This window comes from Hemicordylus capensis, chromosome 4, assembly GCF_027244095.1.
Source record: "Hemicordylus capensis ecotype Gifberg chromosome 4, rHemCap1.1.pri, whole genome shotgun sequence".
Taxonomy (NCBI): domain Eukaryota; kingdom Metazoa; phylum Chordata; class Lepidosauria; order Squamata; family Cordylidae; genus Hemicordylus; species Hemicordylus capensis.
Genome location: NC_069660.1, coordinates 287,073,460 through 287,099,436, shown reverse-complemented (window position 1 = coordinate 287,099,436; position 25,977 = coordinate 287,073,460). Strand labels below are relative to the sequence as shown.

At 43.2% G+C, this 25,977-nt stretch overlaps 2 protein-coding genes and 1 long non-coding RNA gene across 8 annotated transcripts in view; 2 read left to right on the top strand and 1 right to left on the bottom strand.

The window, feature by feature from the left end:
• The window catches only part of LOC128321953 (uncharacterized), a 58,658-nt gene extending 53,163 nt beyond the window's left edge, over window positions 1-5,495 (bottom strand). The window contains exon 1 of the long non-coding RNA XR_008305436.1: window positions 5,060-5,495. This is a non-coding gene — a long non-coding RNA (uncharacterized LOC128321953). The remainder of the gene's footprint in view (window positions 1-5,059) is intronic.
• SNX31 (sorting nexin 31) overlaps window positions 1-9,340 on the top strand; it is a 49,236-nt gene extending 39,896 nt beyond the window's left edge. Inside the window, exons 11-14 of one of the 4 annotated variants that reach the window (XM_053242547.1) lie at window positions 1,965-2,063; window positions 4,714-4,844; window positions 6,510-6,563; window positions 8,407-9,340. In XM_053242547.1, coding sequence (XP_053098522.1) covers window positions 1,965-2,063; window positions 4,714-4,844; window positions 6,510-6,563; window positions 8,407-8,485 — 363 coding nt within the window. In that variant the 3' untranslated portion in view covers window positions 8,486-9,340. Of the gene's footprint in view, window positions 1-1,964; window positions 2,064-4,713; window positions 4,845-6,506; window positions 6,564-8,406 lie in introns of all 4 variants that reach the window. The other 3 variants (XM_053242550.1, XM_053242548.1, XM_053242551.1) reach the window with 3 other exon arrangements.
• Window positions 9,341-13,459: 4,119 nt separating this feature from the next.
• On the top strand, window positions 13,460-25,552 carry ANKRD46 (ankyrin repeat domain 46). Of its 3 annotated transcripts, none has more exons than XM_053247319.1 (4): window positions 13,460-13,761; window positions 17,502-17,837; window positions 20,860-21,018; window positions 23,053-25,552. In XM_053247319.1, exons 2-4 carry the CDS (start codon window positions 17,527-17,529, stop codon window positions 23,267-23,269), a joined length of 687 nt encoding a protein of 228 aa, XP_053103294.1. In that variant the 5' UTR covers window positions 13,460-13,761; window positions 17,502-17,526; the 3' UTR covers window positions 23,270-25,552. The 3 variants fall into 3 exon arrangements, with proteins under 3 accessions (XP_053103294.1, XP_053103292.1, XP_053103295.1); XM_053247317.1 differs by having other exon boundaries at window positions 13,462-13,725; XM_053247320.1 differs by lacking the exon at window positions 13,460-13,761 and adding an exon at window positions 13,766-13,822.
• The last annotated feature ends 425 nt before the right edge of the window (window positions 25,553-25,977 follow it).

Below are 25,977 nucleotides of genomic sequence, written 5' to 3'. Positions count from 1 at the left end.
AGATGGTGGATGCCTGATCTCCTGGTTTGCATGGTAGCCAACTGGGACAGAAAAAGGGTACAAGAAAATGTCATTTCCCTCTAGGATGCCTTTTTGATTCGCACAGAAAGTAATGTGAATTGAACAATTCGTCCTGTGCTGAGCCCTGCAAACCATATGGATCAGCAAAGACTGGTGTTGACTGAAGAGCCCCCTTGCATGTGAGTTGCATCCTGAAAATGAAGCCTGCTAATTGAGGCTGGTGGCTTCCTTTTCAACCTGGTCATCTCAATCATATCTCAAGTGGAAGAGACCAGCTGATAGTTTTCCCTACCACACAATTAAATTAATCTTTGTTGGGTTTGTGTTGATTGATTAAGTCTACACAAATGTGATTATAAATATAGTTGCAAAGGGGGGAAAAGCATGATTTCTTTGCTTACAGATGATTATGCCCATGGCACAGCAATCCTGGGAGAGGCATCCCCTTCTGTCTGTTTGGAGAAGGGAGAATCCCTCTTGTAAGATGATACCTCCTGTCGTGTGTGTGTGTGTGTGTGTGTGTAGTACTACCAATAAGAATCCCCTAAGAACCCCCAACCTTCACTGTACAGTTTTGAAGAGCTACCTTTTTTTAAAAAAAGGATAGAAACAGTTTTTATTCAATTGATCTAATGGATTGTACAAATGTTACAGCCCTGTCCCAATGCATGAGGTGCAAAAAGGGTACCACATGTGAACATGTCAGTGGGAGTGGCAGGTGGGCCAGAAGGCTGGTATGGTGTCGACTCAACCCTTCTCTTGTCCTCACAGATGTATGGGCCTGCATATGTATTGTAGTATGCACAACAACAGCACTATCTCCTACTTTGGACTTTCACTTGTGACTCAAGTGCCAAAAAAGTTAGCCCCTGCTGATTTAATTTAGATAAGGCAAGCAGAGCGTTGTGAAATTGCAAGGCTCATTAGCTGAATTAACAGAAAAAGGCTGAACCGAGTTGAATGGACAAGTTTGGACCAGTAGAAGACCAAAACAGATTCTGTTATGCTGTACTACTTCCAGCATTTCCAAACTTTTCTTTGCAACTGTCTGTCTAGTAACATGCTTGCCATCTTTGAATAACAGTTTCATTATATAACTCTCTCAGAGTGAGTTTGGTTTGGTTTTATGCAGCCAGATCCTGTGCTAACTTTTAGAAGTGAGAATTCTAAAACATTGCTCTTAGCACCACAGTAACCTCTTCTGGCCATTAGAGGCATGATTAATAAAGGTGAAAGGTAAAGTGTGTCATCAAGTCGATTTCGACTCCTGGTGCCCACAGAGCCCTGTGGTTTTCTTTGGTAGAATACAGAAGGGGTTTACCATTGCCTTCTCCTGTGCAGTGTCAGATGATGCCTTTCAGCATCTTCCTATATCGCTGCTGCCTGATATAGTACCAGCGGGGATTCAAACCGGCAACCTTCTGCTTGTTAATCAAGCATTTCCCCACTGTGCCACTTCAGGTTATTGTAGGTCTGTCTTAGTCAGTGTCAGAATTGTTCAGCTCTTGTTGAAGGCTGGTGCCTATTTAGGTATGCTGTTCAGTGGCTCTCTCTCAGTATGTATTGTTTTGCTTGTTAATAAACCTATATTTGTTTTTTGAACTTAACCTAATGTCTCAAGATAATCTCTTGGGCTGAACTCCTTTACCACCGGAGCATAATCTGCTGTGCGAGGAATTTAATGTTTCTCCTCACACCCCTCAACACTAACTAGATTCCATGCAGCATAATATGGTCCCTTTTCACATTATGTTCAATGTACACCAGTATTGGTGTACAAACATCTGTATGCACATCCAACATAATGCCTGAATAGGGTTAAGATGTTCAGGTTTCTTAACTTCCTTGCTACAAGACTTCCTTGCTTAACAGATAATGCTAAAGGATTGTAAAATCTCTGAAACTATATCATAGTTTTTTCTTCTTCCTTTTTAATTTCTCAGGGATCTGTTTTAGGCCAAGGACTTGATCAGTTTCTAGAGCTCAGATTGGAATACAATGATTCAGACACATGGAGATGGATTGTCTTTAAAACAAAGCAGGTTGGTTTGGGTGCACTTAAACAAAGCCTGAAAAATAAAGTACTCTTTCTTCATTTATAGCAGAGCAAAGGCTGCATAAAGATGTACTTGACAACCAAAGTGGGTACAGGAGTGTGATATGTTTGTTTGTCACACATTCATTTCTGTACTGTCACACATACAGTCTTTGATTCAAAAGCTGCCCCTCTCCCATGTTTCAGGTGGAATGTTAACTTTGACTTGGGAATTTATCTGCAGATTATCTCCTTTTTCAATTTGAAAAAGGTCCCCACCCCACCCCGCTTTGTGGGGGTTGTATTTATTTTATTTATTTAACACATTTGTGTACCACCCAAAATCCAAGTCTCTGGGTGGTTTACAACAAAACAATAAAAACAGATAAAAAGATTAAACCATTTCAACAATTAAAATTTAAAATGTTAAAAGTATTAAAAATACAATTTAAAAAATATCTAATTAAAAGCCTGGGTGAACAAATGTGTCTTGACTGCCTTTTAAAAAGTTGTAAGAGATGGGGAGGCTCTTATTTCAGCAGGAAGTGTGTTCCAAAGACTTGGGGCAGCAATGGAGAAGGCCCGTCCCTGAGTAACCAGCAGACCAGCTGGTGGCAACTGCAGATGAACCTCTCCAGATAATCTCAGTGGGCGATGTGGTTCATAGAGAAGACTGTGTTCTCTTAATTACCCAGGGACCAAGCTGTTTAGGGCTTTATAGGTTATAGCCAAAACCTTGTATTTTGCCCAGAAACTTATCAGCAAACAGTGTAGATCTTTTAAGATAGGAGTGATATGGTCTCTCCTAGATGACCCAGAGACCAACCTGGCTGCCCCATTCTGGACTAACTGCAGGTTCTGGACTAGGTACAAAGGCAGCCCCGCATAGAGTGCATTGCAGTAGTCCAGTCCGGAGGTGTAGCTGTTTGGTTTTTGTGTTTGCACATTAAAAACTGCTCTGAGAAAGTGGGGAGATGGCTTTGTGATTGACATAAGGGCCAGCCAATAATGTGCATTTCTCACTGGGAGATAGTGCTTGGAAAAGATATATTTTTACATATTTTGATTAGATGAAAATCAAAATAAGACATTTATTTGATTACATGGAGCCACCTTTCAGAGTTAGGTACCTTTCACAGAGCCTTTCACAGAGCTTACAATGGTTCACAAGGCACCAACCAGCTGCCTTTCTCAGTTATGCGATCCTTTAATATAAGACAACTTAAATGCAAAGCATGTGTCCTACCACTGAGCTATGACTCCCTCTTCCCCACCCTGGTTATTTATAAAGAAAAAATTGTTGCTATAAATCTTCTAGCTCTAGGTAATGGAATACTGCCTTATTCCAAGTCAGACCATTGGTCCATCTAGCTCAATATTGTCTACAGCAACTGTCCAGGGATTCAGACATGGGCCTTTTCCAGCCACACATGGAGATGCCAGGAATTGAACCCGGGAACCTTCTGCAGGGAAAGCATGTGCTCTGCCACTGAGCTACAGTCATTGCCCAAATCATAAGGTGCAAAACCACATGTCTATTCATTTAAGGAGAGGCTTATATAGGTTTCCTGTCCCATTTTAGGCTTGACTATGTCGGGGTTTCCTCTCCTCCTCTCTGAGACAGGGAGGTGTGCCCAGCCAGCTGGTAGAGTGCCAAGAGAAGCCGGGGGGCTCCAGACGCCAGGACAGCCCTGGCAATTACCTCTCAGAAGCCAGAAAGGATTCAGAGAGACATGCCACAGCTGCTGGGGGATGGGCAGGTGTCGCCCAAGAGGCAGCAGATTGATGGAGAGGGAATAGCCAGGATAGCAGCTCCAGAGCTGCAAGCAGCTGGAGGAATGATGAGGCAGGGGGTGGAGTTGGGGAATGAGCCCCCTTTGGAGGCCAGGGATTGGGTGTCCAGGACACGTGCCTGGCCAGGGAAGGTGGAGCCGGCCGAAAGTGGGGAGAAGTGTCCGGGGATGCAGGGCTTTATTTAAGGCAGAGGCTGCTGAGGATGAGCAGATCAGTCGGGACGGGGTTTGTGGGCCTGACAGTCTCCTGGACAGGAGCTCAGGCTTTTGGCTCCCACTGATAGGTGAAGGTGGGGAGTGAATAAACTTCCTTCCTTCCCCAACTCTGAGGAAGTGCCTATAATTCACTACGAGAGAGCAGAAAGGGCACTTTGGAGAATTTCTCCTCCCAAAAGCCGGACAGACTAATTGAATGGCACGTGAGCAGTGACATTGTTGGGTTGATTGCTTCCGAGAAGATTAAGTTTCAGTTGGAACTAAATAAAAGAGCCACAGAGCAAAGTTAACATAGTGTAGAAAGTAGAAATTCAGTAAAAGAGGAGGGAGGGCAGGGGGATGACGACTATGAATAACATGCAATATTTGTTATTGTTATAAAATATTTTGTTTGTTATTTGTTATAAAACAAGACAGCCAGTGTGGTATAGTGGTTAGAGTGCTGGACTAGGACTGGGGAGATCCGAGTTCAAACCCCATTCAGCCATGAAACTAGCTGGGTGAGTCTGGGCCAGTCACTTCTCTCTCAGCCTAACCTACTTCACAGGGTTGTTGTGAAAGAGAAACTCAAGTATGTAGTCTGGGCTCCTTGGAGGAAGAGCGGGATATAAATGTAATAATATAATATAATATTTGTCCAATTTCTAGGCATTTCTCCTAAGCAGTTGCTTAAAAAAGATAATATCGGAGCAGCTGATTACGATAACCAAAGGTGATCGGGAAATGGTGAGCCTAAGAACTGACTTGCAGTTGTTTGCTATTATCCCAGTCCTTGGGACGTAAGCCATCCTGCATATACAACAGAATTCTATTGTTGCGTTGTTTAGTCTATGGCATTCCTTCAAATCAGTTGATAACAAGGTTTCTTTCTCAGACATCCTCACACCACCACTGGCTGCAGTCTTCTGCACATTACTTAGGCACAAGGCCTGTTGAATTCAGTGGGGTATGTTTCCAGATAAACGTGCAAATGGGCAAGGAATGCATTACTTACCTTTTCATAAAAGGCCAAGGAATTAGAGAGATTGGCTGGAGGTTGCCCAGCAAGTTCTATCCAATCCATATTCAAAACTGTCTTCTGAGCGGCCCTGGACTTGTCCTGGCTTTTCAGAATGCCACGTTCTTAGTTAAAATTCATACTTTAATTCAGGGTAACCCTATCCATATCCCCCACAAAAGTAAGTGGTGGTTTCTATCAATAGATTTTGAGTTCAACACAGAAACTAGTCTACTCTTTACACAAAAGGGGGGGATGGGCATCCCCACATCTCCTCCTCACACTCTGATATATTAATGCCACAGGTGCTTAATATCAGTGGAAACTATGGGTTGGATCCAAAGATGCCTTGTACCATAAACATGGGTGTAGTGATAGAAAGGCTTTGAGGGAGGACTAGGCCTCATTTAGAGCAACTGCTGGAAGGGTGGGCCTTTCCCAATAAGGTAAAAAGCCTGGGAAATTCAAAGCAGAAGGACCAATCCAGAGGACTGGGTGGAAACCATATACATATACACAGCCACCTACTGGAGAGGAGAGTGCTTTGTTCTGTTGGTTAGTCTGTCCCAGGAGGGCCCTGAGGAAGTAGCCAGCTGAGAGCTGCTGGGGATATGGGAAGGGCGCAGCCTTTGAGTCATAAGGACCAATACAGTTAAATGCATCAGGGAAGTTATTTTTCTTTACTGATTGCTTGAAATCTGCATTGCCAGGTTAATGAAAACTCTCTTACAATCTGTTTTATGAAAAGATGATTGTTCTTATTGCATACACAGTGTTCCCACTCATGTGTGTGCGCTCACATGTTTGTTTAATGTCCGCTAATTTAATTTTAGCTCCCACTCAGGTTGAATCAGGGAGGTCCCACCCATGTTGAATGCATGTGTGCGCACAATTGCTTGACACTGCCACACGGAACAAAACTCACTCCATACACAGATGAAAAAAATTAGAGAACACTGATTGCATATCTTTTTCTTTTAATCTGCTAATAAATCCTTGTTGCTGACATGTGCTACTCTTAATTTTGGATCTGCCTTAGTCATATGCTTTTGGAGGCCTAGGACTGCTCAGCCCTGTTGGGGAGGGTTTTGCCACTTTACCCCCCCCCCCCCGCCACCACTTCCAGGAACCTTATAGGAGAGTGGGTTTTCCCACATCAAAATAAAGAGGATGGTGGTGGCCTACTGCAAATCCCTTAGAGAAGGATTCAACCCCAGTGAACTCCCCACTCCTTTTGCTCTGGTAGGAGTCATGATAGTGGGTAAGACTGATAGCACTGCAATTTTGTTCCCAGTGCCTTCATTGGGAATAACCTTGACTTGCCTGCCAGTTAAAACACTCTGTGGGCTTTTTTGTTATGTTCTCCTTTTTGGTTGTGTGGGGTTTTGTGTGTGTGTGGGTGTTTGGTAGATTTATTACTTTTAACCAACACCTTTATTTTTAGCAGATCGAGCTGCCTGAGCCAGGTAAAACTAAGAAACCAAGCATCCATCCAAGTCAGGTTTGTGAATTAAATTACATGAACTGGGTGAAGATAAGAGATGAAGATGAAGTGGGATGGGGTAGGGAAAGAATAGCGTTCAGAAAGCCTTTGGGCCATCTCAGAGCCGACCACTTCACTGTAATCCTACATGACTGATACAGGAGGAGTGTTTATCAGTTAAGTTGTATGGGATGGTTACAGACAGGCAACATAATCGGGGGCACTCAAAAGAGCTAGTGAAACACCACGGCTAATCTATGAACCAAGAAGCTGTTGTCTCAAATCTTGCCTTTGCCACAAACTTGCTAGGGGGTCTTAAGCAAGTCATTAGATTCCTTTTGGATCAAACCAAAGGCCCATCAGTTCAGCAGCCTGTTGCTCAGGCAGTGTCCAACTTAGATGCCTCCGGGAGGCCCAGAAGCAGCACATGTAGACAAGAGGTTCCATATAGCCATATGTTAAGTTATTACTTATATGTTGCTTTTCAACAAAGAAGTTTTTGAAATGGTTTCCCTGACCTAAGGAGGCTCACAATTTAAAAAAGCAACACAAGGTAGACAACAGCAGCTGCCAATGGGGGAGACACTCTGCTCCCCCCCCCCGCTACCTATTAGAGAATCACCACTTTGAAAGGTGCCTCTTTGCCCAGTTAGATGCTATAGTAATACTGATCCACTATACATCATGACTAAAAGGATGACTCAGATAGTGTGTTTGAAGCATGATGAACACACAGTAGTGCTATATAAACACACTAGCCGACCCCGCACAGAGCATCTGTGCGGTGCTTTGGGGCCAGCTGTTTCGCCTTCCCTCTTCCTTCTGCTCTGGTCTCTCCTCTCTTCCCCTTCCCTCCGGCCCGCGCTCTCCAACCCTCCTCCCCTCCCATTCCTTCCCCCACACAGAGCCGCAGCGGGCGGCCAAGAAGGGCCCCGCCGCTGCCGGTTTTTCTCCCTCCCGTCCGCCTGCTGCCGCCGCCGCCTTTCTCTGCCCGCTGCCCACCGCCACTTTTCTCTCCCTCGGCCAGCTGGCTGGCCACCGCTGCCACTTTCTTCCCCCTCTCCTCCTCAGTCCTCACTTCAGAACTCTTGCAGCGTGTCGTGAGAGTTCTGCCGCCAAATCCTGGGCACGCATGTCCAAAAAGAATTAATATATAGATTATTATCTGTTCTAAGATACAAGTCTACAATAGTGTAGCTATCATAGCTGTTTGAAGGTTTCTGCTGTTCAGAAACTTGTGCAGACTCAGTTTCCCTGGCTGCCCGTAGCTGCTGTTATACCTCAACACAGTTAAACAACTATGGGCTTCTGCATTACGCTTTCTGAATAGACTGTTGACTTTGTACATCTGGTTCAGGCACCTTCTTCACACCTCTAGCTGAGCAGAGTCACCTTTCAAAATGGTGACTCATATTTAGCAAGGGGAGAGCAACTGTCCCTGTTCAGCTCCAGCATAGTCTCTCTCCACTGGCGGCTGCTGCTGCCTACCTTGTTTCTTTTTAGAAAAGTGGTATATAAATATATTTGTTTGTTCAATTTATATACCACCCTTCCTAAAGTGGCTCAGGGTGGTTTACATTAAAATAAAAAACACATAATAATTAAAATACAGTTTAAAAGCCAATTAAAATATTAAAAGCTAGACTAAAAAGATAAGTCTTTAAGGCCATAGGATTGTGAGCCCTTTGGGGAAAAGTGAACCATTTTATTTCTTTTTCTACATAAACTGCTTTAAGAACTTTATGTTGATAAGCGGTATATACATATGTGTAATAATAATTGTGTGTGTTCCATGATTCATTAACCCTGATAGCAAAAATGCTAATGTATTTATCTTTCTAATATGTTTGATTCTCTGCAGATATTTCATTCTAGCCTTCAACCAAGAAAAAGGATATCCAGTAAACCAAACGTGGAGGATTGTGTATTTGAAAAGATAAGAGAAGAAGATTTGTGATTCGTGCTTTAGCTGTAGCTCTTTTTACTTTTATATAAGAAATAGCCTGTGCAAAAGTATGTAGCAAACGATCACTTTGTTGGTTATTTGTTTAACAGCACCTGGCATATATAACATTCTTGATATTTTAAAACATCAGAGGCTTTTAGGAGCCATAATTTAATAGAACTGGAAGCAGATGTGTGTAAATATTTTGTATATACACTTGTTTTTATTTTTAAAATGTGTACAGGACCTCAAAAATGGAAAACTGACAAGTTTTCTTTTCTTATCTTGAATCAAAGTAACATCTTATCATTTCTTGGCCTTTTGGCTAAGATCAAGTGTAGTGAAGTAACATTTTTTACTTTGCTGAACACCTTGGAGGAAATGTGACATGACTGAGTTCATATTTGGACCTTGGAATGCTCACCACTTGCATTCCATAGAATACAAACTTTAAAATGACTGAAAGCAACTGTAGCAGCTGCCACCTTTCAACCTCATGATGAAGTTGCACATTGCACTGAATCTTTGCAAGATGTTCCTACATACAAAAAACTTCTGTAATCAAAGCCTTACATTGGTGTTTCACCTGGAAAATTCATCCTGATCCTTCATTTCAATCAGAATACAACTCAAGCAATGGAGGATTTGTTTTATAGGACTCCTATATGGATCTTTAGCTCCTTCTAGAACCTGTAAAATGTAGGTCTTCATCTAACATGTTTTGGGAATGTCTTTGATTTCTTCTCTCTTTTGCCTGTCTTGCAATGGTTACTGTAATAATTACCCTCAGGACTGTTGGAAATGTTTTGCCAGTTTTTATTCCAACACAATACAATCTTTTTAAAATGGTTTCATATAAGGGCCTTAAAAATTATGTAGGGTAGGGGTAACTTGTGGTAAAAACCTTGCAATATATTGATTATAAGCACTGTGAAAGAATTTCAAAGGTGATCACACAATTTAAGTGCTGACTCTTCAAAATGGCCCAATTGTTGGTGCTTGCAATTCCAGAAAAGCAATTCATTTTTCAACTGGAGAGCCTCCAGATTAGGCCCAAATACCCTGAAGATATGAGTTAAGTGTAAACATATGTTTATATAGACTCTACAATCTGCCTAATATAGTGTGAAAAGTGTCAAGCTTTTGTCTTTATCTACAAAACATTAAATCACTGAAGTTTTCAAAAAGTATACAATATCTTGTTTTTCTGGTTGCAGATCCCTGCAATATTTCCCTTCATTCATAGCAAGCTGACCACTTTTCTCAGATGGATCTTGTGCAGAAAGCAGCAACTTTATTATAAACACTGAATAAAGTCTAAATTCAGTGTATCCTAGTACATTTCAAAATATACCCATTCCTCTCTAAATTTGATTATCTGTGTGTAGAAGGATGACATACCTTGTGCTTCTCTTTACAAACTAAGCCCTGTGTGCATGCCAGAGAGTAGACCAGATGAGCCTCATACCTTCTCGGTAGAAAGCGCTGACACCAGATGAAGCATACCTAGTGGAAGCACCTGGCAAACAGGCAAAGTTAGTAAATGTGCCCTTTTGTTGCAGTGCTTTAACATATAATGATATTTCTATATACATGCCCCCCACAACATTTTTTTTAATAAGCGGAGTATGGGAGTGATATAAATGTGATCATAATCATGGGCATTATTACAGCTCATATTTATATTCCACTCATACTTCAGGGAACTCAGGATGGAAGCTTACCCCCTCCTATTTTCCCTCAGAGGAGGGTTGTATCCACAAAGGATGCTGGGTTGTCTTGACCTCCTGCTCCTAGACAGGGCCAATCAAGAGCTTTGGCTCGCAGCAGGATGGAGGGGCAATCCCCTTGGACTCCAGTTCTTTGCCCTGTCTCGCTCCAGCAGGTGCTATTTCTGTGTGCTCCTCAGCTTCTCTGATTTCCGCTGCCTTTGGCCTGTCTCCTCTACCCGCTGCCTGTATTTCCTTTAGTTCTCGGCACTAGTAGGCAGGGTAGCAGGGAGACAGTAGAAACGTTGATCCTTTGCTGTACCTCCTTGTGCCTTATGGCGTTCAAGCCTCAGCGCGGTGAGAGATCTCTCCCTCTCTCCGTGGTGCATTCTGTCTGCCAGGCAGAGTGGGTTGCGGCTTCTACTCCCGCACCCAGAACTTGGAGCCACAAGATTTCTAAGGCCAACAAGGCTTCCAGGCCTAAAAAGTGGGATAAGGCTTTGTCTGAGGCCAGATCTAAGGGTGGCCAGACTACTCTCCTCTCCTTCTCTAGTGGACGTGCGACTCTAGGACGCTCTTGTGGACACCGCTGCTCCAGTGTTGCAACGTGAGCCCAGGACTGCGGGGTCCTTGCTGATCAGTGTGGAGGAAGGTCAGTCGGGTGAGGGGGACTCCGGACTAGCGCTGCCTGAAAAATGCACCTGTGTAGCCACGGCAGCCACCACTCTTCCCCCAGAGGCTGAGTCTGACCAAGAGGATATCCACCCGGCTTTCGCGGCGTGATGGCAAAAGAGTTTCAAAAGCTGCCCTGGCCGCCTGTCCCTGTTGCAGCACCACCTTTCCTCCCAGCTCTTCATTTTTCCGCCCCAAAACTGGCGACCACCATTTTGGGTGCCACTTCTGGTGCGCGTTCTGCCACCCCAACAGCCCGTCAGGCCGATTCTCCCATTCGGGTTAGAGAGCCTCCCACCCTGTCTCCTTGCTGGCCACCTGTCTCCCCTGCCCCCGTGGCTCCCCTCCTTCCCCCTCCTCGGCGGTCTGCTGTTCCTTCCGAGGTTTCAGATTCAGACTGGGAGGAGGGGGAGCTCTCTGGAGACAATGACGAGCCTGCAGGTTCCCAACAGGTCCCCTATCGCCTGTTCTCACAGGCCAATTATCTGGTCCTGCTGCATAAGGTAAAGAAAACCCTGAAGTTGGGGGGCAGGGGTTTCAGCCTGCCCCCGACGGTTCTGAAGGGGATCTGGCTGTGCTTCCATCACTCAGATCACCTGAGGTGGCCGTTCCATGTCCCCATTTTTTTTTTAAAGATGTTTTTCAGTCTGAATGGGATAAGCCCACTGAGGGCAAGGACCCCCTGCCTACGTTGAGGTGCATGTACGATTCTTCCAGTACTCTCATGGGGAAACTCAAGGTGTCTCCTGTTGATGTGGAAGTGGCCACCTTAGTGATGGGGGATGACCCCCACCTTTGGCAGGGTCTTAACAAGCTGAGGAAGATGGTGACTTTCATGGCATGTTCTTTCCTAGACACACCTCAGCTATCTGCTTGTGCCCTAGCCTCCAATGTTACTGTAAGACGCCACTTGTGGCTTAAAAATTGTAGAGTCGACCAAAAGTCTCTATCTAATCTTGCCAATTCTTCTCTCAAAGGGGGAAAGCTCTTCAGTGAAGAGCTGGACCCCATTTTGATTGAGACTAGAGCACCTTCCTTATGAGGCAAGGCTATAACACCTGGGGCTTTTTAGTTTGGAAAAAGGATTGCGGGGAGACATGATAGAGGTCTATAAAATCCTCTATAAAATGATAGAGGTCTATAAAATCATGCATGGTGTGGAGAAAGTGGATAGAGAGAAATTCTTTTCCCCCTCACATAACACTAGAACCAGGGGTCATCCCATGAAATTGTTTGCTAGGAAATTTAGAACCAGCTAACGGAAGTATTTTTTTTCACACAATGCATAATCAACTTCTCTGCCACAAAATGCGGTGACAGCCAACAACCTGGATGGCTTTAAGAGGGGTTTGGATAACTTCATGGAGGAGAGGTCTATCAACGACTACTAGTTGGTGGCTATAGGCCAGTTGCAGGGGAGTAACAGCAGGAGGATCACTACACTATCTTGGGTCTGATGTTGCCAGTCATCCAGCAATCTGTACTAATGTCCAGGCAATCTTGGAGATGTAAATGGTTTGCAAAACCATTCCATTGTGAAAAATACTATAGAAAGACATTCTCTAGGAATAGCTTGAGTCTAGGGAAAATAGCTGTAACTGAACAAAGTGAGGAAAACGTTGGCTGATTAATAGCTCTCTTCCACCTGTGTGAGCACATATTCCCCTTAGGGGATGGAGCTGCTCTGGGAAGAATATCAGCATGCTTGCATGCAGAAGGTTCCAAGAAATCTTATTGTTTGCATAGGAGTGAGAGGGTGTGCAGAGAATGGTTTGGTGTTGGTGGGGTTTTTTTTAAAACTAAGTGTTCACACTTCTGCAGCAAAGTTATTGGGGGGGGGGCACGGGCCCACTCTAACTTTACTGCTCCCCTGCTGCTTGAGTCAGTTTGCAACCCTACCCGGCTTTCCCTCAGGCTTGATGAGCCTATGCCGCCTGCTGTCTCAACGGAATATTTAGCAAGTAGCTGGGCTGCTGAGAAGTGCCCGGGAGAAAAACCGGCACCGGAGAAAGCTTTTGTACAGCCCAGCCGGACAAGAAAGGGTAACCCTGCCGCAGGGTCTTTTGAGTACTAGGCTGCTTCTGCTTCAAGGTCCTCCAGCCTGCGAGCGGCGCTGGGCTCTGTGGGGCTCCAGGGGGTGGCGGGGCTTTCCTTCTCTCCCGCCTTTCCCTTGCTTTAGCAAGGCAGAACTCTAAGGGGCCAGTCTCAATAATTTTGTGCGTATAGCTCTGGTTCCCGATGGAAGTTACTTAGGTCCATTCTGCGGCGCCGGCATTCTGGAAGTGCGGAGGGCGAAGACGAGTTTTCCACACTGCATTCGAGAAGCTCCTTTTCATTGCAGCCCTTTGAAAACAATCATGTTCTCCACTCACTAAAAAGTGGGAGCTAGAAAAGGCTAATACTTCCCCCTCCCCCGGCTTAACTTCTTTTTGTCCATTGCGCTCTCTACAAAAAGAGTCTCATGAGAGGTGGGCTTCAGTTTCTCCGCTGACTTTTTCATCCAGTCAGGTTGCTGCTGCTGCCGTCGTCGTCACAGACAGCCCCTACCACGCTTTTCGTTTCAAAACAAAGCGAAACCCTTGGCCATTCCAACAGCCAGTGAGGATACAGACTCATCAAGCGAGCAAAGAACTTGATGAGGGCGAAAAGGCTCCTAACAATAGCCCTGCCTGTTTTCTTGGAGTGCAAATATTTGGTTCTCTCGGTCACTCCCCCCACCCTTCACGTGGAGGAGTCTAAGGGCTGCGACCGGGAACCGGAAGTGAGGACTGCCTAGGGCGCCTGGGTCTCTTTGGCAGAGCTGGGCCTAGGTTCCGGAGGTTTGGCTGCCACCATCACAGGTGCCGAGCTAGAGGTACTAAAAGCGGAGCGGGCTGCAGGGTTGCTCATGGTGGGTGCTGGAGCGGGGACCGTTTTGAGTGAGAGAGGCGAGAAGTCGACGAAGAGTATAGGTGCTTGTAAGAATAAGAGATGCGTGTTTAGAGGAGGGAGGCTGGATTTGGGTGGATTAGAGTGAGAGGCAGACGGGGCATAGCGTAGCATTAATAGGGATTCTCTGCTTGAAAGCTCCCTTCCCCTCCCCTCTCCCGATCTGCTGTGTGACAGGCAGAAATGGCACAGATGAAGATTCCTCTTTTCTTCCTCCTTCTCTCTTTTCCAACATGGAAATGCTGAATAAACTTGCTGAAATATTGTCAGTCAAGACACAGGAGACCTGTATGTGGCAACTCAAAGGCTGGACAAACCAGCATCTTCCCCCCCTTTTCCTTCACTTGCCCTAGTCGCCTTGGCAACATGTTTCAGTTTCAAGAAACTGAACCATAATGTGAGTTCTAGCCCCACGATGCAGCCATAAGATTTTGATTCAGGTTTGTTTGGATAGTGTCCACTATGCCTGTATATAACCACTTTTTTTCTTTGTCTTGTTTTGTATTTTTAAAAAAATCTGTTGTGTGTGTTTATCTCATGTTTTAATGTTGTGTTGTAAGCTGCCCAGAGAACAATTTTTTATGGGGTGGCTAACAAATAGTTAATGATAGTTGATGATGATTATATTATTATTATTTTAATATTTCCCCCCCAACAAGACAACAGAAATAGAAAAAGAACATAGAAAGAGAAAAAAAGATAAAAGCAACTTCATAGTTACCATACATTAACATCTCTTGAACATCTCATAATTACATACATCAATCGGGAATTCAACAGCTCTCCATTATCAACCCTCCAAAAAACCACCCTTATGCCAAGTATTATAAAAAAGCAGAAATAATGCTTTAATTAACTGTCTGTTCTAGAAATAAAAACCAAATCTTGGATGTAGGTGTTGATGCTGTGCTAAGTTGTAAGTTATAAAAAGTTCCCAGATTAAAGCAGATGTTTCATCTGAAGTATTCCGTAAATAAGCAGTAATCTTAGACATAGAGGCATATTCCCATAGCTTTAGTAGCCTCTCATCTAAAGTCGGGATTATTTGTAGTCTCCAATTAGCAGCATATAAAATCCTAGCTGCAGTAATCATGCACAAAGCCAGCTCCATATATTTGGTAGGAATATAAGATTTAGTCATATTTAACAAAAACACTTCTGGTGAATAAGGGAAATTTATGTTTATAATTTCTTGCATCTTACAGTGAATTTCCCCCCAGAATTGCACTTTACGACATGCCCACCACATATGATAGAATATCCTTGCATGGCTCTTACACAATGATTATGTTGTTGTTGTTGTTGTTGTAATAATAATAATAATAATATCTGGGTAGTAGGCTGAAAATTGATAAAAAGTGAAGAAAACATGAGCAATTGATACCCTATGCATGCCTGCTATGCTTTCCTTTCTACCTAACACACCCACCACAGTAGGTTTGATAACCTACTGAGTTAAGTAAGGGTAAAGTAGTGCTGGCGAGTCGGTGTTGACTCCTGGCAACCAGAGATCCCTGTGGTTTTCTTTGATAGAATACAGGAGGGGTTTACCATTGCCACCTCCTGTGCAGTATGAGATGAGGCCTTTCAGCCTGAATAGACTGAAATCTCCATAAGTTTAAAGCAGCTGATCAAAGGAAGCCTTTATTGTAAACACCAGGTGTTCACCAGGATTTTATTAATATGGGATAGGATGTAATTATACAACAGAATGATTTATCCTACATTAAGTATTAAGCAATGGCCGCCATTGAAGCAAACCCCACCACAATAGCAACTGCACTTCCATAGGTAACTTCTTCTCTGAGGAGGCATCATCTAGTGAGTGGCTTTTGCTGTGTAGAGAAGGTGATTTGAGTACTTCTTTCAGAGGCAGCACCAGTTAGGACACTATTCTCTCCCCCCCTTCCCCCCTAAAGCCACCTAATGGCTCAGCAGAGAAATGACTTGACTAGCAAGCCAGAGGTTGCCGGTTTGAATCCCCACTGGTCAGGCAGCAGTGATATAGGAGGATGCCGAAAGGCATCATCTGACACTGCACGGGAGATGCCAATGGTAAACCCCTCCTGTAGTCTACCAAAGAAAACCACAGGGATCTGTGGTTGCCAGGAGCCGACACCAACTCAATGGCACACTTTACTTTCCCCCTATTCTTGAAGCTGGAAATGGGGACAGTTTTCTCTGGTTTAGCTGCTCTCTCTTAAGGTAACACTGAAGCAGTTAATGCTCTAGAGGGCGCTGCTGAACTATGAATCCTGCCTAGTCTCATAACTGCCCTTTTGTTGTCCAAGGTGACTGGAAAAGGAAATCCAGTATAGGCTTAAACTGCTTGTTTTCATAAGTAACACATGCAGAATAAAAGTAACCAGTTGACACAGATACTCTAGGGCTGTTTCCCCCTAGAGGGAAAGAACATGGCCAAGATATTCAGGTTTTCTTCTCTTAATGATGTTAATTAGCTCTTTCTCTTTTGCTATTCTTCTCAAAACTTCCTTGTTGGTAATTCTATCTACCCATGGTATTCTTAAAGTATGTCAATATATTCAGAGCTCGAAAGATTCTAGTTTGTTCCTATTCTTTTTTTTAGGTGTCCAAACCTCCATTCCGTAGAACTAGACTGAACACCAATAAGCAATTCTAAATAAAGAATTGTTGGATCCTCATTCATTCATTCATTCATTATATAAACTCTGTTTCTTTCACTGCTGCTACTTTGCTACTGTTGTTGTCCAGTTTAGGGTATGTGAAGGTCATTTTCCATTCCATCAAGTATTGCTGCTGGGTAGCCTCTTGTTAATTTCAAAGGTTGCCACATGACCCTCTTTGAAGTCAGTGGAGCTGGCATAGTAGTGATGTTTAGTGGTTTGCTTTTGCTTCTCTGTCTCTACCTTTGCCATTTGATATGTGCAGTTATATAGTTGCAAATTCAGACATGCAGGCGCTCTGCATGGCAGCCCCCATGGCCATGCCCACCCCAACAGCCAGAGAAGTCTCGGCACTCTGTCCCTGCACGTCCCCCCTCCAGTACACCCCTGGATATTTGTGAATTAGATTTGGATGAAATGCTCTCTATAAATAAAAAACTGAAGCAGAGAAGGGAGTAAAAAATATATAGTAAGATCAGGTTTGATGGGATGCAGAAAGAATGATGTTTCCAGCAGTGACTAGTCACTTTGACTTGCATGCTGAAGTTCAAATGTAAATAAGGAACAGATAAATGAAGGATTAAATCCCATTAAGAGTGGTTTTATTTATAGCAAGCAAGTATAAGAATGTCTGATCTGCATTACTATAAATGTTACCTTGAGACTGCCTAGTGATATGCCTGTACCTTGTTTCAGTTGGAGAAGTGTCTTTCCGTCTCTTCTGCTTTTTCTAGAATTGGTACATCCTTTATATTCTAAAATTAAGCCCCAGAGGTCAGGGTGATCTGTTCTTAGGAGGGATTTGCCAACTGTCTGACATTCATAGCAGTGACCTGAAACAACCCTCAAAATGAGAGAATTACAAATCTTTGTATCAACAGAACGGGAATTTTAAAAAGTACTCCCTGTTTAGAGAAGACATAAAGAACAGTGTGTACAATTCCACTTTTTGGCTCTCACATTCATACAATAGTTTTTTGGGTTTTTTTGAAGTGGGGGGATCACTGCTTGAAATGTTCACTTGCTTAGGTTCACCATTGTTTCACTTCATTTTCAGCTACATCTCCCAGATACGAATAGTCATGTCCTATGTTTTTGTAAACGATTCCTCCCAGACAAATGTGCCTCTGCTGCAGGCTTGCATTGATGGAGATTTTAACTACTCCAAGAGGCTCTTAGAGAGCGGCTTTGACCCAAACATTCGTGACAGTCGTGGCCGGACAGGTCTCCACCTAGCAGCGGCTAGAGGGAATGTCGACATTTGTCAGTTGTTGCACAAATTCGGTGCCGACCTTCTGGCTACTGATTACCAAGGCAATACAGCCCTTCACCTGTGTGGGCATGTGGATACCATTCAGTTCCTGGTCTCCAATGGACTCAAAATAGATATTTGGTAAGTCTGCTGCTGACACATGTTTTGAAACATTCGTCTTGAATATATTTTAAAGTTTGAATGGTAACTTGTTGCCTGGTAGAATTACTCTAATTCAGGGGTAGGTAGCCTGGACTCCCCAGCTGCTGTTGACCTACAACTCCCATTGTCCCCAAGCACAATAAATTCTGACTGGGTATGATGGGAGTTGTAGATTGACAATAGCTGGAGAGCTAAGGTTGCCTACACCTGGGCTGCACTAGAAAAAACAGGTTACTTAGAAGGTAGCACGAGTTATTTGAGACACTGAAGTTTATTCTCTAATTTTCAAATAGGACATGGGGAAGAAGTTGAGTGTCGCTCTGGATCTGTATCCAACTGATGAGCAGCACACAAGATATTTTGGAGTCGCTCTCTTTCAGGATTTACCTGTATGTTACCTTTATCACATCAAGGAAGCTGGAAACAGTCTCCAGGTGATGGCTTTCCCACATCATTACTCATACACAACACCAGCAATCATGTCATTATGGGTATAGTTTTTGCACCAGCACTGCCTGTTTCTGGCTGTCATAAATGCAAAACAGAAGGGTTGTATGATGGATGGTGTCACGGAAAAGCCATTAAACTGAGATAGTTTCCAGCTGCTTCCATGTGATCATGTACAGACTGGTACTCACTAGCCTGAGGCAACCACCAAGTCTGGGGTGAAGTTGTTGCTCTGATACTGACTTCTAATTTTGGAGTTAAGGAAGGGAAGAGTTCAAAATTGTAAGGGCATTGAGCTGTTGCCACCCCAACTTCCTTCCCCGTGTGTGGTGGAGGCAAGTTGAAAGCACCCATATGCTCCTCCTCTGAACAGGTCTTCCATACAACTTGACTCCTCATTGGGGGTGCCAGACTCTCAGCCACACCATGTCTAGTCACCTCATCCTTGGCACTACCCTCTCTAAATAGCTCTGAGTGTTCACCACAGTTTCTTAGCCACCTTTCTGGTTCCATGTTCCTCTGTTTTGAGGGTCTCCTGACAGTCCCTGGACTCCCTGACTCTTCCCACCCTCCCTCCTCTGCCTGTCAGCTCCAATTCGACAGGATTGGGTATAGGCTTGAGCCCGAAACATTTTGGAGGCCATTATAAAGGCCTCCGAAACGTTTCGGCTCCAGGGACTGCTTCGGCGCCGGCGGAGGTAGTTCTTTAAGGGCGGGGGCGGGTGCACTCAACCCTCCTGCCACATTTCCCCCGCCGGCACTCCATTCTTTTGAAGCCCCTTGAGTCAGCAGCGTTCCTCCCTCCCTCCCCGTTGTCCTCATCGGCCAGAAGTGGCCGGAAGTAGCGATCGCGTGTGCACAGCAGACGGGGGCACATGCGCGATCGCCACTTCTGGCCGATGAGGACAACGGGGCGGCAGGGAGGAAGGCTGCCTCCCGAGGGGCTTGAAAAGAATGGAGCGCCAGCGGGGTTGCCTGCAGAGCGCTGGCCATGTTTCACCCAGCCAGACCTGGCAGCTCCTGTGTTCCCCATCTCCTCCCACCTCAGCTCATCAGCTCTGAGGCTTCTGCTGTCTCTCTTCCAGCCAGCCCCAGTGTGCTGGCTACCAGTGAGCTCCCAAGAGAGAACCAAAGCTTTGTGTTGTTGGGTAGAGGTGAGTCCAAGCATGCCGGCAGTGCAGGGACTGGACAAAAATACTTTTTAAAAAAAGTATAATGTATTTCTGTTTGCTGTTCCAAAAGAGAAAGGTTTTCTCCAGTTCTTTCCTGTTTCTGTGGATAGCACTGTTTTCCAGTGCTCACCCTGCCTGCTCCCCAAGCTTGTGACTCAGACTTTCTCTGAAACATTGTATATTCACTCTACCAAGCTCCCAGCATCTGTCATATGCCAGTGCCCAGACAGAAGCACTTAGTGTACTGAATAAATAGCTGTTTGACAAACACAATTAACAATTGTCCTGGAATGGTTTCTTGTTTGAACTATCTGCTCATATATCCTAATGGTTTTAAACTTATAATCAGCTCTAAATTATTGGTGCCCACGTTTTGTTTTTTTCTTAAATTTTGAGTTCTAATACTTGGCTTGTGGCTCATGACTAAGAGAACTCGGGACAGGTAAGCTCTGTGAAGTTAACCTGCATTTCATATGAATTCTACAGTGGTCTTCACAATTAACATTGTGAATAGATTTACTGATGTGGTGAAGAAGTGTCAGTGCAGTTACCGATCCAAACTATGTTATCAACATGCATGGTTCTTGAATAAAGCAGAACCCCCCAAGAATGTCCAGTCTAAAAACTAAACAAAGAAAATAGGGGGAAGTGGAAAAAATAGTGGGTAAAGCACTAGCAAATGCAATGATACATAAGTACATTCATATAACAGCAACTTTTGCAATCATCCTAAACTCTCTCTCTCAGCAGTTCCCCCCTTTTCTGTGTCCCCATTGCCATTATCAAATTTGGAGGCAGCAGAGTTGTTCAATAAATGATATTGAGCTACCCAACTTATATCTTCATTACCGCCTGATATGCGAAGAATGTACAGTTAGGAGTTAATGAAGCTCTATGTGAACACTGTAGCCTCCATGTGGATGTCTCCAAACACTTGCTTCTGTGTGGCAACTGCAAAGATTGAAAGTTGCTTTCCATGTCCTTCAGCTGACTAGTTCAAAGTTCAGCTTCTACTACTGTGCAGTCCCTGGTACTGGTATAGTGAGCCTCTGCATTATTAAGCTGAACCACATGGAAAGCAGTTTTCACATGTTACAACCCCTTCATAAAACAGAAAGTGGACCAAAGTGCTTGACTTCAAGAGGTAATCCTGTAGTCTCAGACATGTCGCATGCTATGAATTTAATTGACTTAAGAAATAGGGTCAAGCACTAAATACCTCCCTTAACATAGGTGTTAACATAAGCACTTTGAGTTTACAAGGAAATTATATTATATTATATGTTGCCCTCTTGAAAACCAACATGTGGACTGAATTTTTCATGGCATCTGTCCTTGATCCAAGAAACAGTCTCATTTCACTTGCTCTGGGTTTTACGCAGCAATCACCAAGGTGCAACACCTCTTGTCTTGGCAAAAAGAAGAGGAGTAAATAAAGATGTGATCAGATTGCTGGAATCTTTGGAGGAGCAAGAAGTGAAGGGATTCAATCGAGGAACCCACTCAAAGCTGGAAACCATGCAAACAGCTGAAAGTGAAAGGTATTGCTAAAAAAAAACACCCCACCAATCCCTGTGCTGATACTACTTTACTGGTTTAGCATAACTGAGTAAGTTATCATAGTTAGAGTTTGTTTTGCATAGTGGAAGAACCAAGGCTCCTTATCTGACATGACTCTACAGCAGTTCTACTCAGTGAGTATGTTTGGGCTTTCATTTTCTATTTTCAGGGGGAGGAGTTTTTAAACAGCTGGACTGCCCTACACTGCCTCTGGCCCATGGACTTCAGCAGTTGGCCAAAATAGCTTAGACCTTGTTCTCACTCAGGCTGTAAATATGTCTGGGTGAAGGCTCACGTGATTGAACTTCCTCCATACCAATAAATAAATAAAAAGCTAGATGTCGGGGACGATTCTAGCCTAACTTGCTCTCTAACATACTCATTTTCTGTGTGCAGAGATGTAAGCTACTGCTTTCTTTTAACAAGTATCATCATTTTTAATAGTCTTTGTAATTCAACCTTGCACTGTGATGTAATGATTTTTTTTTTTAATATAATGCAATACATCCTCTTTAGCTGAACCTGTTGCTTTCTTCCCCCTAATTATCTTCACTACATGACTTGGCCTTATACAACTACAGATATCTAAACAATCCACCAGCCAACAAAATATTTTAAGTATCTCCTTTTATAAAACCGAAATTTGCTTGACAACAGCAGATATTCTTAGCCTTCAAACATCGATTTGCATTTGTATTCTTTGTGGCTGAACAGAGTAATATAAACAGAAGACTGCTAACAGCGGCTAGTTCTTTGCCTCCCATTCTTCTTCCAGAGACTCAAGACTCTTCTTATGTCTATCAGGTTAATTCCTGCTTGCTCTAGAGACTTGCTGGACAAATACAGCTCCCTTCTTGGGTTGTTAACCGCTGGAGTTTGGATTCTTAAAATGTAGCCTGTTTTCCTTGTACCTTTTACTGTAGTGAGGCATATGATGGTAGACATTTTAATTCTGAGGAGGTTTTTTGCTTACATATGTAGCCTCAGAGAGACCTGTAACCAACAGCCAACCACTGGTAGCAACATTTCACAAAAATGCAGGTTGTTTTTCTTAGCAGAAATAACATTTGGAATTTATGTAACTTCCAAATTCTTCCCCCAAAAAGCCCCAACAACTGTATTCAGCCACTTGCTTCTATTTTAGTGCCAAGACCTTAATTTGGCTGTAATGGAAAATAACACAGGTGGTTTCTTGAGTGCTTTTTTCTGTTTTCAAAGCAGCAGACTTAGTTTGTTTTTGGTAACCATGTGACCTTTCCATTTAGATTACATTGTACCTGTATTTAACCTCTATAGTAGTTATAGATTAGCTGGCTGATTCTTAATTAGTGAACATTCTTGGTGTGTACCAACACATACTTTTAAAAAAAACTCCCTAGTTGTGTTTGGTGAGTTGATAATAAAGGTAATATAGCTGAAACCTGGAACAAAGAATAAACAGAACAGCTTCAAAGGGAAGTGAATGTTTTTCAAACAGACAAAAAGGGATTCTTATTACAAATGGCAGACACTTTCTGCATTGTGGGACTCCTTTTTCTGACTGCCTGAGCCTACATGCTACCCTCATTCAGTAGTAGTTGAACATACAGAGTCATACCCAGAGTGGCATGGTCCCCCCCATTGATTTTTCAAGTTACTTCCCTTAAGTTACAATTTTGATTTTTTTAAAAAATGCCTCTAACCCTTTTAGATGTAGAAATTTTAGGAAAAACACATATGTATTTAGGAAAAATACATAGGGAGCCGCCTTACTCTGAACCAGACCATTGGTCCATCTAGCTCAGTATTGTTTACACTGATTGGCAGTATCTTTCCAAGGTTTCAGGCCGGACTCTTTCCCAGCCCTAATTGCAGAAACCAGGGATTGAACCTGGAACCTTCTACATGCAAAGCAGTTGCTGTACCACTGGGTTACTGGCCAGTCTACCAACTAATGTGGGTTTATGTATGGCGGGGGGGGTGGGGGTGGGTAGACTTTTAATTTAACGTAATTAGACCTGTTATTCTTTTCACAGTGCAATGGAAAGCCATTCACTTCTCAATCCAAACCTGCAACAAGGTGAAGGAGTTCTCTCCAGCTTCCGAACAACATGGCAAGAGTTTGTGGAGGATCTCGGCTTCTGGAGGGTGCTGCTCTTGATTTTCGTCATCGCCTTGCTCTCCCTTGGGATTGCTTACTATGTCAGTGGAGTGCTTCCTTTTGTAGAAAACCAGCCAGAACTTGTCCACTAAAGGCAATGTAACTACACAGCAGTTTTACTCTTCTGTTTAGCTTCTCAGTTTGTTTTCCTCAGTTGAAGCAGTAGAAGCTGTACATACTGTTGGCACTTATACATGTTCCTGGGTATAACATCCCTTTTTCAAAAGAGATGTGTTAATTTCAGCTAAACAGGAATTAATTAATTCTAAAGCATTCCTAAACTACTCTGACAAGTCTTGGCTTTGAAACAAAAGTTATTAGTAACTATCTTTACTAATAATGTTCAGTGATAGAAAAGACCCTGAATAACATGTTCTTTAGAAGGAAGATATATCTGGGTATGGGAGCAAGTCATTAACATTTCTTTAAAAACAAATTACTGTAGTACTTGGGGCTAGTTTGTCCTTGTGAATGTTTAATGGTGGTAACATTTTTGATAGAAAGAGACATAGTACAATACTACAGGGACACTCAGTAGGGTTGGAGTCAGTACCAGGCACCCTTGGGCAGCTCCCAAGGGCCCAGTTGCCCACCACACTCCACTGCTGGGGCCTGAGACCCTGGGGAGGATTGGGCCCAGCCAGGAACTGGTGGCTGCCAGCTGTGTGGGGCCCTCTGCCTTTACCATGGTGGCAGAATTGGTTTCTTTTATTCTCAGCAGGCTGGCAGGACCGCCATTCAAACCTTTTCCCACCATAATGCCCCATTTAGCACTGTGAAACTACCTAAGGCATGGTTGAGGTGGTGGCCACTTCCATCTTCCCTAGCCTGCTGAGAGTGAAAGAAATCTACATCTGCCACCGCGTTAAGGGAAGGGAGGTCTACCAAGTCGGAAGGGGCCACCTCGGACCTGGCACTTATAGTGTTTCCTTTTTGTTATTAAAAAGTACATTTTTTTAAAAAAGTAGTTAACATCATACATGTATACATAGAACTTCATACATGTATGTTAACTTCGTACTTTTTTCATTTCCATTAAATTTCACTTGAAATGTTGGGTCCTTTGGTTATTAGTTCAATATAACTGTGTGGCTTTATCCAGGTTGACTGGGCAGTACTAGTAGTCTTGTGAAATTAACTTGCTTTAATGCAGAAGAAAACATTAGGCCTAAAAATGTGGTTTGTTTTTCCATAGTGGGAAGCAGTCTTGTTCTTAGAATCTGACAAAAGCAAACCAATTTTGAAAAGCTTATTCAAGTGTTTTGAAAAGTGATTTGTGTGGAATGCTAGTCTTTGGGGTACTTAATAAAGGTAGAAAATTATGTTATCTCATTAAAGTCCCATTAGAAGACATGATTGTGAAAAGATGCGTGTTCTGATTTTCAACTCTTTCATATAGCACCTAAAAGCTAACTGGATGCTTTCCTTGTAACATAATAGAGATGCACTGAATATCCTAACATTTTAATATGAGATTATTCTATATGAAAGCTGGAATCTGGCCCAGTGCTACAACTGTACAATCGCTTTAATTTTCTACATTGCTGTAAGTTCTGATTAATATACTCTTAAAAGGTTGTGTAATTATTGTGTAGGTAGTTCAAGCACAGGGGACAGTCTGGCAATGGTTTCCTCCCATACAGAGCTGTATGTTACAGTTCCCAGTTACAGTAGGTCCTGACAAGAGAATGGATTGTGGTCTCTTTCCCTGTCTTGATAACTAAAGCTTATGTGAATCAAAATGAGTGAAATATAAACCAAGCATTTTGTAAAACTTGAAAATCAAAGCAAGTAATTGGTATGCATACTGTAGTCTAGTCAAATGTATGTTTTTCATGTTTATTTTTCTGTCAGCTGTCAGAAAAGGTTTTTTTTGTGACATTGTGTAGGCTTCTGTTTATAAATTGCTTTTTGAATGATTTTGTTTTTCAGAAGATCTAAGGCAATCATGGGCACTGCCTGTTTGTACTTTTTTGGTGGGGAGGGGGGAGTAATCTCAATCTGAAAGTGATTCAGCCAGTGTTAAGCTTCTTTAAGGCCAGAATTTTCAGATGAGAAATCCACAATGAGAAATGAGAAATTTCAGCATGTGCTTAATTCTGCCATTGAAACTGATTGGATGCCCAACTGTTGCTGGATCTTTTTCAGATCATGCACAGCATATTAAGACAACTCCAAGTTTAGAATACAGATGAACTTCTCATAATGATTAACTTAGTATAAACAAGTTTATAATTAGGAAATAAGCTAATTTTGTTAGGATTTTGGTTTTTTGTATTTTATTTTGCAAAGGACTTCCTCTTCCATTTTGTGTTCCTGTCATTTTTAATTGCAGCCTAAGCATGATTAATGCACCTAATAAATGTGTATAACTAGTGGTGTGTGTGATGTGTTTTTATATACAGTTTTAACCCAGAACATCTATGCAGTCTATGTCATTCTAGTGCCTCAGGATCATTTTCTTTCACTGGCCATTGTGAAATATATGTTTTAGAAGGAAGTATCTTCCCTCTCGGACAGAAGCACCCATAGCCTTTTCTAACGCTTGTGCATAGGCTATTGGAACATGGTTGTTTTGGACTTTTATGAGGCTGCCTTCTAATAGGTTTTTATTTAAACTGGTGGTTAGAAGTTTAATACAGCAAATATTAATATATTAGCCGACCCCACACAGAGCATCTGTGCGCTCTTTGGGGCTGGCTACCTTTTCCCTCCTCCCTTCTGCCCCAGTCTCTGGCCAGCCCGTGCCGGGCCGAGTGCCACCGCCGGGGCCGGGCCAAGTGCCGGGCCTGGGCCTGCT